General features: G+C 34.9%; 1 protein-coding gene and 1 non-coding gene across 10 annotated transcripts in view; one reads left to right on the top strand and one right to left on the bottom strand.

Moving 5' to 3' along the window:
• Nek11 (NIMA related kinase 11) overlaps positions 1 to 18,053 on the top strand; it is a 307,831-nt gene that overhangs the window by 1,890 nt on the left and 287,888 nt on the right. For 6 of the 9 annotated variants that reach the window (XM_005327006.5, XM_040269806.2, XM_040269805.2 and 3 more), the window contains exon 2: positions 1,353 to 1,622. The exons of 1 other annotated variant lie outside the window; for it this stretch is intronic. In XM_005327006.5, the coding sequence (XP_005327063.2) occupies positions 1,453 to 1,622 (170 nt within the window). In that variant the 5' untranslated portion in view covers positions 1,353 to 1,452. The remainder of the gene's footprint in view (positions 1 to 1,352; positions 1,623 to 18,053) is intronic. 2 more of the 9 variants (XM_078043300.1, XM_078043301.1) reach the window with 2 other exon arrangements.
• On the bottom strand, positions 867 to 972 carry LOC120884579 (U6 spliceosomal RNA). Its single transcript, XR_005727010.2, has one exon. It is a non-coding gene; the product is annotated as a U6 spliceosomal RNA (small nuclear RNA).

Below are 18,053 nucleotides of genomic sequence, written 5' to 3' on the forward strand. Positions count from 1 at the left end.
GAAATAGTCCTACTTCTCATAACTCTGCTATACATTTCATATGTCCTTGAGGAATTACAGATTTATCCATAGCACATTTATATTCAGCTAATATTAGAATATGATTTTAGTTTTGAAATACATTTGTATTCTAACCCAGAGAGATTACTCTCTGCCCACAGGGTATAATAGAAGCTTCAGAAACTGGATCAGAATTTGCTTAACATGGGAAGAAATTCATTCTGAATTCTTATCCTTCCTCTCATCTATTATAATAAGTGGAAAAACTATGATTAAAATTTACAGGAAAAAAATTAATCCAGTATTAAGCTATCTTCTTTAATTCTAACTCAGTTTACTTTGTAAACCATAATAGACCTAAAGTGCAAAGAGAGTATTGCAAAATGTTGATGCAAGTGTGTAGATTAAGGAATTGACAACTGTATTTGGATTTTTTTTTTGATGGTCCCAGAGATTTAACCCCAGGATATTCTATTACTGGGATAGATTCCCCAGCCTTATTATTTACTTATTGTACTGAGGATTGAACCCAAGGGCACTTTACCACTGAGCCACATCCTCCGCTCTCCTTATTTTTAAATTTGAGACAGGGTCTTACAAAGGCTGGCATCAAATTTGCGATCCTTCTGCCTCAATCTCTGGAATCACTGGGAGTACAGATGTATGTGTGATTCCCAGGCCATCATTTTTCATGGTTTCCTTTTTGTTCCTCTTCTCTCTCTCTCTCTCTCTCTCTCTCTCTCTCTCTCTCTCTTCCTCTTTCTCTCCCTCTCTCCCTCTCCCCTTCTTTTGGGGTTTGAATCCAAGGGGTACCTTACCACTGAGCTTCATCCCCAGCCCTTTTTATTTTTATTTTAAAACATTTTTTAAATAAGGGATCCTTCACAAATTTCCGTGTCATCTTTGCTCAGGTAGCATGCTAATCTTTTCTGTATTGTTCCAATTTTTGTATATACCCTTTTTATTTATAATTTTATTAAGGATTTTGCTAAGTTGCTTAGGATCTTTCCAAATTGCCTGGACTGGCGTCTAATTTGAAATTCTTCTGCCTCAGCCTCCTGAGTAGCTGGGATTACAGGTGTGTACCACCAGATGGGCTGGATAGCCTTTTGTTTGTTTGTTTTTAGTTTTGACAAATTTGGATGTACTAAGATAGACTCTCTTACCATGAAAGATTGCCTTGTCCTGGAATTTGAAGCTTCTACCTTATTTCTTTCCTTTGAAATCATTAAAACTAACCAATAAGGAATCAGTCTGTTAATCAAGGTGCAGTTCTCACTGTCTAATACTTATATATTCTGTAGGAGTCTTAGCATCTTTTAGACCTGATGTGTGGATTTTTCACATTTCAGGCATTGACCAAAATTTGCTGGATGAATTGGATCATCTATTAGGAGACTTGATTGTTAAGTTTCTATAAATGAATAGACCAGTACTATCTTGTTTGGAGCGATGTTGAAATTCCAAGAGGCAGCTAAGTGTATGTGTGCATCAACAGCTGTTTCCACTTATCCAGAGACCTTGATTGCAAGAAGATATGTGCTTCAGCAGAAACTTGGAAGTGGAAGTTTTGGAACTGTCTATCTTGTTTCAGATAGGAAAGCCAAAAGAGGAGAGGAATTGTAAGTAAAATGCTTCATACTGATCTTGGCTCCCTGTAGGTGTAACTACTGGCTGATTAAGAACATTGGATATCCTTGAACCTGGTTTTTGCATTAAAGCAAGAAGCTACTAAAGCTATTCCTTCATTTATCTCTTCAGATATGTTTTTTTTCTTTCTTCTTTTGTGGTCTTGGGAATTGAACTCAGGGCCTCATGCATGCCAGGCAAGTGCTCTGCCACTCAGTTATAACCTAGCCCCAGATAAGGTTCTTAAAGGCATTTCAATTGTGAATAAAGTATCCAAATAACCTAAAGAAGGTAAATGGGGTAGATCATATGATAATTTTTTAGTATACCACAGTCCCAATTACAATATTGCTTTCACTTAACTTGATTGTAACTTCTTGAATAAGAAAAAGAAGTAATGTTTATGACTGCACTTTTAGAAGTGTTATGAAATATAAATAAGCAGTAATTCACATTTGAGGTGAAAATGATGTACTAAAGGAAACATGGCATTAATTTTATTTGGCTTTTCTCTGAAAGAAATTTTCAAAATCTGTACTCAAAAAGCCCTCAGACTAGATATTCAAACCAAATTCAGTCTTTGTTTAAAATTAGCTTATGTTAATGACTTCCTTGTAAATTGCTTTTCTTTGGTTTTTGACCCCATAACTCCCAGAGAAAAATGTAATAATACTTTTTGGATAGTACATTTCTTCTGGATGAGGATACACTTTCATTTTTAGCTTAAAGCTTTTTTTTTTTAATTTTGGCAGTGAAAGTTGGAACTGAAGTTAGGATAAGAAACTTGCAATTAGAAACAGGAGCAGAGAAAGCAGAAACAAAATGATCCAAGAAATCAGCCCTTAGCCCTAGAAGACCAGATTTCCATCCCATAGTCTGTTCTTTTATTCAGAAGTTTTTTAGATACTCTGAGTTATTCCAGCTTTTTCTCATTGGATATTTAAGTGCAGATTTAAAGTTAGTGTGTGATAAATACTTTTCTACTTCTTCATATTAATAGAAATTACAAAAGCAAGTGTCACTAATGCTACTACTTTATTTTAAAGATCAACCTTTAAAGTAGTTTGTGTAGAATTTTAAAAAGTTGTAATTTTAAATAGTTTTCAATAAATTTCTACATGAAGAATGGTGAAAGAGCTGGAATTTTACTGATATTCTTAGAAAACATGCATTATGACTCCTGCCCCCCAAAGGATTTTTCCCCTTTAATCTAGAGGTGCTCTTCTAGCAGCCCAGAGTAGGATGATGAATATTTGGCAATTATTAGAGAGCCTTCAGCATTGAGCATAAGACCTAATTTTGGCCGAGGACTTATAAAAACCACACTTTGGACCATGTCAAATTTGAGTTTTTTCAACTAATGAGACAGATGAGGAATTTAAAGAGAATTCACAGAAAGGCTAAAATGTTGATTAAAAGGAGCTAAAATAAAATGTGTGAAAACCGATCTTGAAAGCTCTGGACTTGAGATTAATGAGTGTAGAGTGTGTGTGGGTGGGTATGGGTATGTGAGGCTGTCCATAGGGGGAAAGAAAGTAAGAAAAGGTGGGGGGTCTGGGACTGGTTGGCTGGTAATGATTTATAAATGACTTTTCTTATATTGGAAATAATCTTAAAACACATGACTTGAGCTGAAGATGACAGACAAATCCTAGTGTTGTGGAATGAATCCAATGGTGAGAATAATGGTCAAATCATTTGGCACTAAAAGGTCTAGTCTAGGACTATTTGGAAAAGGAATCATTCATCATCTAAAATAAATTACATACTGGTCGCATGCAGCCTTCAGGTGTGTTTTGTTTGGTCTGCATAGAATTTCTTTTTAATCCTAAATTAGTTGCTAGTATTTTCAACTGGGCAGCTCTCAAAAATTGAGCATTTCATCTCCTTTAGAAGAATAAAACAAAAAGATTGAGTAACATTTGCTAAAATCTGTGCCTTCTTAGCCACAGTGGATTGGACCTCGCTAGCAACTACTCCCTTTGGACAAATTCTTTGTTATCTGATTAGCCACATTCCTGCTCCTGTTCATGTCCCTTAGGCCTAACTGCATCTTACCTTTCCACTATCTGCTGATTTTTTTTTCTGGAAATTTACTAAACCCAGAAAGAGAATGGATATGACTGCTCATGAAATCCTTCAATGCTAGAAAGAGGGCACTACAGTGTCATCATTAAGACCATGGCTCAGAAGCTAAAGAAGCCAAAGAGTAAAGCATACCTGGTTCCTAGTCTGAACTTCACTATGCTCTCTGTAACATGGTATAATATCTCATAAGACTGTAATAAGGATTAAATAATATGTCTACCTATTTTTATAAGATGAAGCTATCACATGGCCTTACAGAGAATTATCACTCAGTAACAACTGAAATTCACCTTAATTATAAACAAGACAAGTCAATAAAACAATTAAAGGAAGTCTAATCAAATTTTAGCCAATCTACCCAGTGACTGCTTTTGGAATCCTCTACTAAGTGGAAGTTTTTCTTTTGCACTCTGCTTTTGAGAAACAAATATTCCAAAGTAATTTGCTATTAGGCATGTGATTTTAAAAACTTCTTCAAGGATTTTTTTGATATTATAATAATTCTGTTGTCATTTACTCTTTTACATCTCTAAAACTTAGAAAAGAAAATTTACAATCAAAATATTGCAGTTTCTCATTATGCCACTTGGGGGCACCACTCTATCATTGATATTTTGTGTATACTGTGATCTTTAATTACATTCTTTTAAATTTTTATTGACTTCCAGATTAGCTATGGGATAAAAGTAAAAGCCACACACATTACACTTGATTATTGCATGTTTGGAGAGAGTTTTCTTTTGGTATAAATATCTGGCATTCCTTTTTTATTATCTCAATAGAATAAAATTAAATTGTTAAATTGAGTAGTGAATGGGATAGAGGTTTTTCCTTTATTGTGTTTTACATTTTGAAACTTAAAAAGCAACTTTTGGGATTTAAAAAAATAAGTATAGTTACTCTGGTCTAATTAATGTAATTATGTTGTATTCCTAAAAAGATTTTTCTAGTTTTAGTTCATAATTTCATCTTATATTTTTGTTAAGATGTCAAAGTATGTTTTCTTTTTTGCAAACCCAAATGATTTTTTAATTGACACACAAGTATTGTACATATTTATGGGATACTATGTGCTATTTTTATATACATATACATATACACACATACACACACTTGTATATATAATATAATGTTCAAATCAGGGCAAGTATGTCTCTTTCCTCAAATATCACTTCTATGTCATGAAACCACTAAAAATCTTGTCTTTTAGCTTTTAAAAAATATACAGTACATTATCATTATCTATAGTCACCATATTGTGAAATAGAACATAGAACTTATTTCTCACATTTAACTATACCTTAGTATCCATTAAACTATACCTTAGTATCCAACCTTTTCCCATACATTCTACAGCCTTTGGTAACCATTATTTTAAATTTTACTTCTGTGAGATAAATTTCTTTAGACATATGAGTGATGTTATGTGGTATTTGTCTTTCTATATCTGGCTTATTTCACTTAAAGTATTTTCCTGCTTATCCATGTTGTTATAAATGATAGAATTTCATTATTTTTATGTCTAGATAGTATTTCATTGTGTAAATGTACCAAACTTTCTTTATCCATTCATCAATTGATGGGATACTTAGTTTTATTACATTTCTTGGCTGTTGTGAATAGTGCTTCAATAAACAAAGATGTCTAGTTTACATAGTAATTTCATTTGCTTTGAATATATGATCAGTAGTGTGATTGCTGGAGCATATGGTCATTTTATTTTTAATTTTCTGAGGAACCACCCTATTGTTTTTCATAATTGCTGTACTAATTTACATTCCTTCAAATGGTGTGCAGAGGTTCTCTTTTTTCTACATCCTTGTTATCTTTAATCTTTTTGGTAATAGCCATTCTAACTGGAATGAGGTGCTATCTCATTGTGGTTTTGATTTGCATTTCCCTGATGATTAATGATGTTATGTATTTTTCATCTATCTGTAGGTTGTTTCTGTCTTCTTTTGAGAAATGTCTCTTTAGGTCTATTGCCCATTTTTAAATCAGATTATGTGTTTTACTATTTTTTCTTTTTTCTATTAAGTTTCTTATATATTCTCGATGTTAACTCTTCTCTGTCTTTTTTTTTTTTTTTAAATACACGACAGCAGTGGAAAGCATTACAATTCTTATTATACATATAGGGCACAGTTTATCTTATCTCTTTATATAAAGTATGTTCACGCCAATTTATGCCTTTATACATGTACTTTGTTGTTGTTGTTTTGCATTACAATTCTTAATACACATATATCACAATTTTTTGTATCTCTGTTTGCATATAAAGTATGTTAACACCCAATTCAAGTCTTCATATATGTACTTTGTATAATGATGTCCATCACATTCTACCATCCTTGTTAATCCCCTGACCCCTCCCTTTCCCTCCCACCCCTCTTCCCTATATAGAATTCATCTATTCCTCCCATGTTTCTCCTCCCTACCCGACTATGAGACAACCTCCTTATATCAGAGAAAACATTCAGCATTTGTTTTTTGGGGGATTGGCTGACTTCACTTAGCATTATTTTCTCCAACGCCATCCATTTACCTGCAAATGCCATGATTTTGTTTTTTTTTTAATGCTGAGTAAAATTCAATTGTGTATATATGTCACATTTTTTTTATCCATTCATCCACTGAAGGACATCTAGGTTGGCTCTACAATTTAGTTATTGTGAATTGTGCTGCTATAACCACTGATGTGGCTGTGTCCCTGTAGTATGCTGTTTTTAAGTCCTTTGCATATAAACAGAGGAGAAGGATAGCTGGGTCAAATGGTAGTTCCAAGATCATATGATTCCATATTTCCAAGGAATCTCCATATTGCTTTCCAAATTGGCTGCACCAATTTGCAGTCCCACCAGCAGTGATGAGTGTACCTTTTCCCCCATATCCTCACAACACTTATTGTTGTTTGTCTTCATAATAGCTGCCATTCTGACTGGAGTGAGATGATATTTTAGAGTAGTTTTGATTTGCATTTCTCTGATTGGTAGAGATGATGAGCATTTTTTTCATGTATTTATTTATTGATTGTAAATCCTCTTCTGAGAAGAGTCTATTCAGATCCTTGGCCCATTTGATGATTGGATGATTTGTTTTTTCGGTGTTTAGCTTTTTGAGTTCTTTATATACCCTAGAGATTAGTGCTCTATCTGATGTGTGAGGGATAAAAATTTTATCCCAGGATGTAGGCTCTCTGTTCACCTCACAGATTGTTTCTTTTGTTGAGAAGAAACTTTTTAGTTTGATTCCATCTCATTTATTGATTCTTGGTTTTAATTCTTGTGATATAGGAGTCTTATTAAGGAAGTTGGGGCCTAATCCCACATGATGAAGATTAGGGCCTACTTTTTCTTCTATTAGACACAGAGTCTCTGGTTTAATTTTACTAGGACCTTGATCCATTTTGAGTTACGTTTTGTGCATGGTAAGAGACAGGGGTTTAATTTCATTCTGTTGCATATGGATTTCCAGTTTTCCCAGCACCATTTGATGAAGATGTTATCTTTTCTCCAGTGCATGTTTTGGAAGCTTTGTCTAACATAAGATAATTGTAGTTTTGTGGGTTAGTCTCTGTATCCTCTATTCTGTACCATTGGTCTACCAGCCTGTTTTGGTGCCAATACCATACTGTTTTTGTTAGTATTGTTCTGTAGTATAGTTTAAGTTCTCATATAGCAATACCACCTGCTTTACTCTTCCTGCTTAGGATTACGTCAGCTATTCTGGGTCTCTTATTCTTTCAAATGAATTTCATTAATGCCTTTTCTATTTCTGTGAGGAATGCCATTGAGATTTTTATTGGAATTGCATTAAATCTGTATAGTGCTTTTGGTAGTATGGTCATTTTGATAATATTACTTCTGCCTATCCAAGAGCAAGGAAGACCCTTCCATCTTCTAAGGTCTTCTTTGACTTTTTTCTTTAGGGTTCTATAGTTTTCATTGTATAGTTCTTTCACCTCTTTTGTTAAGTTGATTCCCAAGTATCTTATTTATTTTGAGGATATTGTGAATGAAGTAGTTTTCCTCATTTCCTTCTCAGAGGATTTGTCACTGATATGCAAAAATGCCTTTGATTTATGGGTGTTGATTTTATAATCTGCTACTTTGCTAAATTCATTTACTAGTTCTAGAAGTTTTCTGGTGAAGCTTTTTGGGTCTTCTAGGTTTAGAATCATATCATCAGAAAATAGAGCTAATTTAAGTTCTTCTTTTCCTATACATATTCCTTTAATTTCTGTCATCCATCTAATTGCTCCGGTCAGTGTTTCAGGAACTATGTTGAATAGAAGTAGTGAAAGAGGGCATCCCTGTCTTGTTACAGATTTTAGAGGGAATGCCTTCAGTTTTTCTCCATTTAGAATGATGTTGGCCTGAGGCTTAGTGTAGATAGCCTTTACAATGTTGAGATATGTTCCTGTTATCCCTAGTTTTTCTAGTGTTTTGAACATAAAGGGTGCTATATTTTATCTAATGCTTTTTCTGCATCTATTGAGATGATCATATGATTCTTATCTTTAAGTCTATTGATGTGATGAATTACATTTGTTGATTTCCATATGTTGAACCAACCTTATATCCCTGGGATGAATCCCACTTGATCATGGTGCACAATCTTTTTGATATGTTTTTGTATTCTATTTGCCAGAATTTTATTGATAATTTTTGCATCTATGTTCATTAGAGATATTGGTATGAAGTTTTCCTTCTTTGAAGTATCTTTGTCTGGTTTTGGAATCAGGGAGATATTGGCCTCATAGAATAAGTTTGGAAGTGCTCCCCTTTTTCTATTTCCTGAAATAAATTGAAGAGTATTGGTATTAGTTCTTCTTTAAAGGTCTTGTAAAACTTGGCTGTGTATCCATCCAACCCTGGGCTTTTCTTGGTTGGTAATCTTTTGATGGCTTCTTCTATTTCCTCACTTGATATTGGTCTGTTTAAGTTGTGTGTATCTTCCTGACTCAAACTGGGTAGATATGCTGTTTTTTGTATTTGCTAAGAGTTGCTTTGTGGTGTAGTATATGGTCAAATTTGTCGATGCCTTCAATGTCCTCTATTTTGTTGGAGTATATGGTTTCAAAACAATTTCAAATTATCCTCTGTATTTCTGTAGTGTGTATTATAATATTGCCTTTTTCATCACATATGCTGGTAATTTGAGTTCTCTCTCTCCTTCTCTTCATTAGTGTGGCTAAGGTCTGTCAATTTTATTTATTTTTTTCAAAGAACCACCTTTTAGTTTTGTCAATTTTTTTAAGTTTTTCTTTTGTTTCGATTTCATTGATTTCAGCTCTAATTTTAATTATTTCTTGCCTTCTACTGGTTTTGCTGCTGATTTGTTCTTCTTTTTCTAGGACTTTGAGATGTAGGGTGAGGTCATTTATTTGTTGACTTTTCTTCTTTTAAGGAAGAACTCCATGCAATGAATTTAGTACTGCTTTCATAGTGTCCCAGAGATTTCTATATGTTGTATCTGTATTCTCATTTACCTCTAAGAATTTTTTAATCTCCTCCCTGATGTCTTTTGTAATCATTGTTCATTCAGTAGCATATTGTTCAGTCTCCATGTGATGCACAATTTTTATTTTTTATTTTGTTATTGATTTCCAATTTCATTTCATTATGATCTTATAAAATGCATTGTAGTATCTCTACTCTTTTGTATTTGCTAAGAGTTGCTTTGTGGCATAGTATGTGGTCTATTTGAGGGAAGGATCCATGTGCTGCTGAGAAGAAAGTATATCCGCTTAATGTCGGTTGAAATATTCTATATATGTCAGTTAAGTCTTGAGTTATTATTTGTGTTAAAAAAGAGTTCTATAGTTTCTTGATTCATCTTTTGTTTGGAAGATCTGTCCAGTGGTGAGAGAGGTGTGTTAATGTCACCCATAATTATTGTGTTGTGGTAAATTTGACTCTAGAACTTGAGAAGAGTTTGTTTGATGAACATAGCTGCACCCACCATTGTTTGGGGCATATATATTTATGATTTTTATGTCTTGTTGGTGTATGATTCCCTTGGACAGTATGTAATGTCCATCATTATCCCTTTTGATTAACATTGGCTTGAAGTCTACTTTATTTGATATGAGTATGGACACCCCTGCTTGCTTCAGTAGTCCATGTGAGTGGTATGATTTTTCCTAACCTTTCACCTTCAGTCTGTGTATGTCTTTTCCTATCAGATGATTCTCCTGTAGGCAGCATTTTGTTGCAACTTTTTAAAAAATCCAATCTGCTAGCCTATGTCTTTTGATTGGTGAGTTTAAGCCATTAACATTTAGGGTTACTATTGAGACATGGTTTGCATTTCCAGCCATATTTGTTTATTTTTGTTATTTAATTTGACTTGGTTTTCCTCTTTGATTATTTTTTCCTTTAGGGTGCTACCCCCCTCTGCTGGTTTTCATTTCCTCTTCATGAAATATTTTGCCAAGGATGTTTGGTAGTGCCAGTTTTCTAGCTATAAATTCTTTAACTTTTGTTTATCATGGAATGTTTTTATTTCATCTTCAAATCTGAAGCTTAACTTTGCTGAATACAAGATTCTTGGTTGGCACCCATTATCTTTCAGAGCTTAAAATATGTTGTTCCAGGATCTTCTAGCTTTCAGGGTCTGTGTTGAAAAATCTATCATTATTCTAATTGGTTTACCCCTGTATGTGATCTAATTCCTTTCTCTTTTGGCTTTTAAAATTCTCTCCTTATTCTGTATGTTGGGAATTTTCATTATAATTGCCTTGGTGAGGATCTCTTGTGATTTTGCACATTTTTGGCATCCTGTAGGCTTCTTGGATTTGGATTTCCATTTCATTCTTCATGTTTGGAAAGTTTTCTGATATTATTTCACTGAATAGATTGTTCATTCTTTTGGTTTGGATCTCTATGCCTTTCTGTATCCCAATAACTCTTAAATGTGATCTTTTTATGCTATGCCATATTTCTTGAATGTTCTGCTTATGGTTTCTTATCATTTTCTCTGTGTTGTCTATGTTTTTTTCAAGATGATATATTTTATCTTCATTGTCTGATGTCCTATCTTCTACGTGGTCTACTCTGTTGGTGATACTCTCATTTGAGTTTTTAATTCAGTTTATTATTTCTTTCATTTTAAGGATTTCTGTTTTTTTTAAAATATAACCTCTATCTCCCTGTTGAGGTGATCTTTTGCTTATTGGATTTATTTATATAGCTCATTGTCAAAGTGATCTTTCATTTCCTGTATTTGTTCTCTAATGTCTTCTTTGAGAACCAAAAAACATTTTAATCATGTATATCCTGAAATCTTTCTCTGTAATTTTTTCTGCTATAGCTCTTCTTCTAATGATGTGTTGTCTTGATTTGTTTGTGGTACTTTCTTCCCTTGTCTTTTCATGCTGCTCATGTTTCTTTCTTTCCAGCTCTGTGGGACTGGTGTGTTATTGTTTTTATCTTATAGATTTGTAGTGCTCTTGTATGGTTCCAAGATCCCTCCTTTGTGGGGAAAGACAATGTAAACCGATCCCAATATCAACAATACATCACCTATGAACAAATTGTTGTTATTAAAACATTTATAGTTAGTCTCAATGTCCAGAAATGATGGATTCAATTATTATTTAAAATATAATCAGTAGTTTCATAAAAGGTATATAATTTCTGGTGGTGGACAGTGAACTGGGGGTCAGGTGTAGGACAGTATGCTAAGGGAGAAAGGTGTAAGGGTATGGGGTTAATATAACTTTGGAAATTTGGAGGAGAACTCTAATGAAGAGGGTTAGTAAGAGGGGAATAGACAGGAGGTAATTTAGGATAGACAAGTATGTGGGAGGACAGTAGAGTACATAAAAACAAACACACATATGTATTTAGAAAATTACAGGATGTTAAAATAGTAAAATTTGGAGCTTGAAAGAAGAAGAAAGAGAAGAAGAAAAAAAGAAGGGAAAAAGAAAGAAAAAAGAAGAAAAAAAGGGGGGCTTATGCAATTCCTCTATATTATATTATTCTGGTGACTCAGTTTTCAATGTTCTATTTCATGCAAAGCTCTTGTTTTCATATATGTTGGGGTTGTGAGAGCCAGAGGATAGAAGGGTAGAGGCAAAGAAGAAGGATAAGAAAAGAAAAGAAAAAAAAGTCTTAGAATTCCGTTTCCTTCCTGCTTTTCTTCTCTTCCAGTAGGTAGAGTTTTCTATTTTAAGGTGGGGTCTCTGTCCTCAGGGTGGTGTTGGTAACCAGGGTGAGGAGACTTGTGCCCCTGGTATGGTCTCCCACTCATGCCTGGAGCTTCCCTGATCCTGGTCTCTCTGTTTTGTTCCAGGTTTTAGACCCCTCCCCTCTCTTGATTATCAGGACCCAACTGCAGGACCTCTTGCCCTCAGGCTTGCACCAAGTGGGCAGTGCCCTGGTTGCACTGCGCTCCTAATCAACTGAGAGTGGTTTTTGTGCTGGGTAGTCACTGTGCCAAGTAATTGCAGCGGGGGAGGAAAAGAGGGGGAGGAAGTTGGAAACCAGGTATCTGTTCAAATGGAGATCCACGCTGGTAGTCATGCTCACCAAAAAATGGAGAGAAAGGTCTTCCAAGATGGAATTAGTCTGCTTCCAGCCCTGGGGTGTCTGGTGAAGTGGGGGAGCTGGGATGACCTTGTGCTGTGGCTAGTTTGCAGCCATGTGACCTGTGTGGGAGCAGAGCACAGCTGATTAGGTGATTCTGCTACACTGATCGAGAGCCCTGTGTGCACTAGAACTTCAGGCTGTGGGTCCAGAGTCTTACTGGAGCATAGAGGCTCTGGTTTCTGCACAGGTGGTTGCAGTTCTGATGGTTCTGCAAAAATCTGCCGTATAGGCGTCCTGTCACACGCTCTGAGATGTTGTATTCCGTCTAGGTGAAACCTTGTGGAGATGCCACCTGACTGCTTTCGTGGTTTCATTCCACAGAGCAGTCAGAAACAGTACCTTCTCTATTCTGCCATCTTGGATCCCACTGGGCTTCTCCTCGATGTTAACTCTCTATGAGATGTAAAGACAAACCCAAAAGATTTTAATGAGTTAACAAGTTACTTTGATTCTTAACACAATGCAGGTTGTTTTAATAGAAAAGAAATGCCAAGGAGGTTGACTAAACCTCAAATACATGACTAAACTTATAACTATTTCCACCACTGCAATGAATTTCTACATTCATCTTATCATCATTGGATGATTTTTTTTTCAGTTTCATCACAAGATATAGTCATTCTATTATGTGGACTTGATTTTCTTCTGTGGTCTTTTTGATCAACTATTAAGAATTTAATACAATTTGGGCTGGGGATGTGGCTCAAGCAGTAATGTGCTCGCCTGGCATGCGTGGGGCACTGAGTTCGATCCTTAGCACCACATAAAAATAAAATAAAGATGTTGTATCCACCGAAAACTGAAAAATAAATATTAAAAAATTCTCTCTCTTAAAAAAAAAGAATTTAATATTGAACCTTTGCTCTGAACTGATCAAGAGAGGGAGCCAAATCAGAAGATAAGACATTTCTAATCTGAAAGAGTCAGAATTAACTGACATAAAACAACCAATAAATGGTACAAGACAAAGCTTAAATATCTGTGTGGCAGGTTGCTCTTAGATATGTTGCAGTGGCCAAGTTTGGCTCTCTTTCTGGATAACTATGGTCCTTCCTTATCTTCCTGGTTTCTCTCTATTATCTAAGAACTTTAATGTTTCCCTCTTCCTCTTGTCCATGTAAATATCCAAACATTTCCCCCCTTAACTGTGGCTCCTATACTTTATCCTTTGCTTAAATTATGCGGTCAACATAATAACATAGAAATGCTTTTTCTCTCAAGAGGGCATTTCTTCCTAACCTCCTACATCTACAACATGAGAAGAGGATCACAAGTTTAATAGGAAAGTATAAGGAGCGACAGCCAATGTCTCATGGGGGAAGGGGGTTCTTCTTCCTGCTAGGAGGGTGTGAGCCACCTGGGAACTTTAAGTCTAAAATAATTAGTGGAGAACGATAGACAAAGAATCAGAAATGTATTTACAAAAGTGGAGCCCCTGATATATCCAGTCCACACAAGAGCTGGAACTAGATGAAGGAAAGATGGCTTTAGTGGTTTATTTAAGGGGGTACATCAAGATAAGATTTCAAGGGTGGAGTCTTGCTTCTTGATGTCTTGCTGTCAGCAGGTTGATTGGCATCTTGGCAGGTTAAACCCATCTCAGGTGCTATGTGGGACATGGCAGAGTGGGACAGAAATTCACAGTGTGTCAGGGCAGTTAACCAGAGGAAATGTCCACTGTCATTCCCAGACACCAGATGTTCCTATCCACTAGGCTTGATGCATGGTGGCCTACACGCAGTCCATGGATGGCTCAAAATAAGAGAGACCTCTAAGGTTTTCAATGTCTTCAAGCAGCCAGTACATAGAACCTCAGGGCTTGGCCTCCTTGAGGAGTTCTTGGGTCTGTATTTGTGTGGATTTTTAAAAGTCTTAAACTAATTTATCACTCATCTATGGAAACAAAATGGAGGAGAGGGGGCCAGGAGTTGTTGCTAGAATTAGTTTCACTTGCAACAGAGAGGAATGATTTTAGACCTAAAAGTGAAGAAGATGGAAAGTTGTAAAAAGGCAGTTGAGTATTGTGTGCCTATATGAATATGTAACAACAAATTTCACTATTATGTAAAATTTTAATGCAGCAGTAAAATTTTTTAAAAGGCATTTTTTAAAAAAAATCCTAGTTTTAGGACCAGAGTCTATTACTGTATAGCTACATAATTTTCTAAACCCTAGTCTCTCCTGAGAGCATGTCAGACTTAACAGCCCAGATTCAAAGTGTTGTACTAAGATAGAACCACCATCTGGCATAGGGTTGAAGGGGGATAGTGTCTTTGAAAGACCGAATAATGTTTGAGTCACCATACTGGAACTAGGCCTCAGCTTTTCATCTTAAAATACCCAGAAGCAGGGAGTCTTGGTGAAGACTTATGCTAACTAAGTCTAGACAAGATATATCCATAAACCATTATGCTAATTCTTAATTCAAGACCTAGAATGAAAAGTTATCTCATTCCTTGATTTTCTGATGGAAATTCTGGAGAGAATAAATATCTAATCAGAGGTGAAAATATTCCCCAAACAATAGTGGAATAATTGGACCATTGTTCCCTTATGCCAGGTAAGGGGTCTCATCCTTATAACACAGAACAACATTCTATTTTTCTGGGAATCCTCAGACCCATGGTCTCTCTATGAAATAGTTCTGGATGCAGAAACATACAGTTATCCTTAGGGGAACCTCCTTTCCCCAAAGTATTGAAAGTAATACATGTACATTTTACAAAAAATGCAGATTTGTATAAAGAAGCCAGAAAATAATCTAAGTTACAGCCATCCAATTTTTGGTCCTTTCTGTATGCACTAACAAAAATTTATTCAATCTTTTAAGGAAACATGGCATTGGTCTCAGTGGTTGCCTCAGAGATAGGGAATAGGGAGAAAAGGAGACTTACTTTTGACTGAACTCTTTTTGTGTATTTGGTATTTTGTACCATGTTCAAGATTCAAAATAAAACAGAAAAATCCACAAAACAAAACAAACAAACCCAAAAAACAAAAAAAAAAATCTCTACTTATTCAACAAATATTGATCACAATTTACTACTGGTCACTGGCTCCTCAAGAAACTTGAGTCTGATGCAGTGGTTCTTAACTGTGGCTGAACAGTAAACTCACAATATTTTAAAGATACAGATAACCAAGTCACAGACGAATAGATTCTATTTAGCCTGGAGTGTGGCCCCGGTATCAGAGTTTTTTGAGATCTTCAAGGTAATCTGAAGGAACAAGTAGGCTTAAAATTAGAGTCTGGTCTTGTGGGAGATAAAAAACACGAATTTTCCAATCATAAAAAGAAGTAATTATAGATTGCAATACCTACTACTGTGAAAGAAAAGTATTGGTTGCTACCTAGCACATGCAAGATCCTAGTTCAATACCTAGTAATAAATAAATAAATAAATAAATAAATAAATAAATAAATAAATTTAAAAAGTAAAATAAAGTCTTGGTTGCTGTGATGTATAATGGACCCACCTAACCTGGCAGCATGAGGCTGGGCAAGGCAAGACTTCCCTGAGAAGCATTGTTTCAGCTGAGATCTTAAGAGTGAATAAGAAGTAGCTGGCAGTTTTTACCCTTTATTTAGTATCATAATTGTCTGGAGGGTTTTGTTAAAATATAAATTGCTGGGCTCTCCCTACCTCCAAAGTTTTTGATTTGTAGATTTGTACAAATCTACAAGCTTGGGCACCTCCCTCTGGTGGGAGGAGCCCAAGCTTTTGCATGTCTAAGAGCTGCTCCTGGTTGCTAGAGGACCAGGATTTTGAATTAGGCAAAACTGTGGGGGAACAGTTCCATTCAGTGTAAAAGGCCCTAAAATGGTATAGAGGTTTAAAAGCACCATTCTAAATGCCTGCATCATAGTCCACTGTATGGTTTAATATCACTTGGCCCCCTCTTAATGGATCTTTAGGTTCTGGCGTTCTCTTTAGACTATTACTTTCCTCTTTCCAGGTCCTTAGAGACTTGATATAATGATCATTTTGGCATATCCTGTCAACAGCATAACTTTGGAAAACTAATGAACTGTGTGCTTCAATCACTGACAAGTCACAGACATTCTATGTCATTAAATTGAAGTATTTTGGGGTCTCTTAAATTATGGCTACATTTGCTGAGAGGCTCAGTTATAATTAGAAAAAAAGCACTTCATCCATTTTTAAGTATATTTCTGACATATTGAGAAATCAGTTTTCATATTATAAGGACTAAACTTAAAAAAAATCCTTCTTTCTATATATAAGTTTTCACTGTTCATAAAAAAGGACATTATTTCTTCTTAGAAGATTAATAAATTGATCATAGTAGCTGGATAATGACAAAAATAATTAAAATGAGTGATTATTGTTACTATAATGCATGGAATTTATAATATCTGAAGTAAATTTTCAATAACTCAATCGTGACAGTAATTCCTGCCATTTAATAGCTGATAGCAAATGATATTAAACAATTAGCTATTTAACAAAAGCCTAAGCTAGTGTTTATATATTACACCTACTGAAACCGATTTATGAATTTTTCTGTCTGATTTATTTAATCATTTTAGCATATCATTACAAGTTTTGAATCAATCTAGACAAAACATCAGTAGATTTAATGACTCCAACTTTGAGCTTGTTCAATGTGCTCTTATTAAAGCAATTATTTCTGTATTATGGACATGATTTCTCTCCAGTGGGTATCTATGAAAGAAGACGAGGGTTATTGAGTGGGCTAAGTTAACTTAATAGGATTCAGTGGTTTACGTAGTGCAGAGTTATGAAAGCAATTTGGAGGAAACTAATGATTTTTTTGCCATTTAGCCTGCCAAATTTCAAAACAATTTTCTTTAATTTTTACATTGTAGTGATCAGTTTAAATTTTTTAATCTTATATTTTAAGAAAAAGTATAATATGAAAGCATGTTAAAATTCCTCTTAAAATAGTTCAGGTTCTAAGGGATCTTGGGCTTGGGCTATCATAGGTAAATCTGGAAAGGGCAAATTTGAACTTGGACTTCACTTTGGGCTTCATCAATTTCTGCCTGTGATAAGGTCAAGCCCTGAGATTTTGGCTATCTTACAACATCTAACATTAGGAAGATAGAAAGGAAAAAGAGAACGTGCAAAGGCACATCATTACTCTGACTTATTCCAGTAATGGTAATAAAGTCAATATTCTAAAGTAAGTGATTTTCCTGAGGCTAGTTTGCTACATGTGTTAGCATTAAAGAAACCTTGTACTTCTCCCACTCCCTGGTTTTTAATATTTACACGAGAGGTGACTAATAAATAAAGTATTTTAGTATGAGTAGGATGCAAGGAAACCCTCAATTTCTTGTTTGGCTTGGGCAGGGGGCCAAAAAGAGCCTGCTTTGATGACTTAATAACCAAAAGCTTTTAGGAATAAGACAACACTCAAAACTCCTTTTTTAAAAACAATATATTTCTTCCATATAATTGAATGCATCAATATAATATGGAAGAAATAAAATTTTAAAAACCCAAATAGAAAAAAATTTGTTACTATGAGAGAAAACAAAGTGATTTATTTTGAATACTCAGACATATTAATGTTGACAGTAAACATATGTTCAAATTTCTATAGTATATTTGTTTAGATTTTCAGATTGACTGTTTAAGTCCTTATTTATGCCATTCCATTCTTCCATTGTGGTGTTTTGAGGATTTGTGAATAGAGAAGCTGATGGCTTTGCTAACACTGAGTAGTACTCTCAGAAAATTAGGACTATAG

The sequence above is a fragment of the Ictidomys tridecemlineatus genome, chromosome 3 (assembly GCF_052094955.1).
Source record: "Ictidomys tridecemlineatus isolate mIctTri1 chromosome 3, mIctTri1.hap1, whole genome shotgun sequence".
Lineage (NCBI taxonomy): Eukaryota > Metazoa > Chordata > Mammalia > Rodentia > Sciuridae > Ictidomys > Ictidomys tridecemlineatus.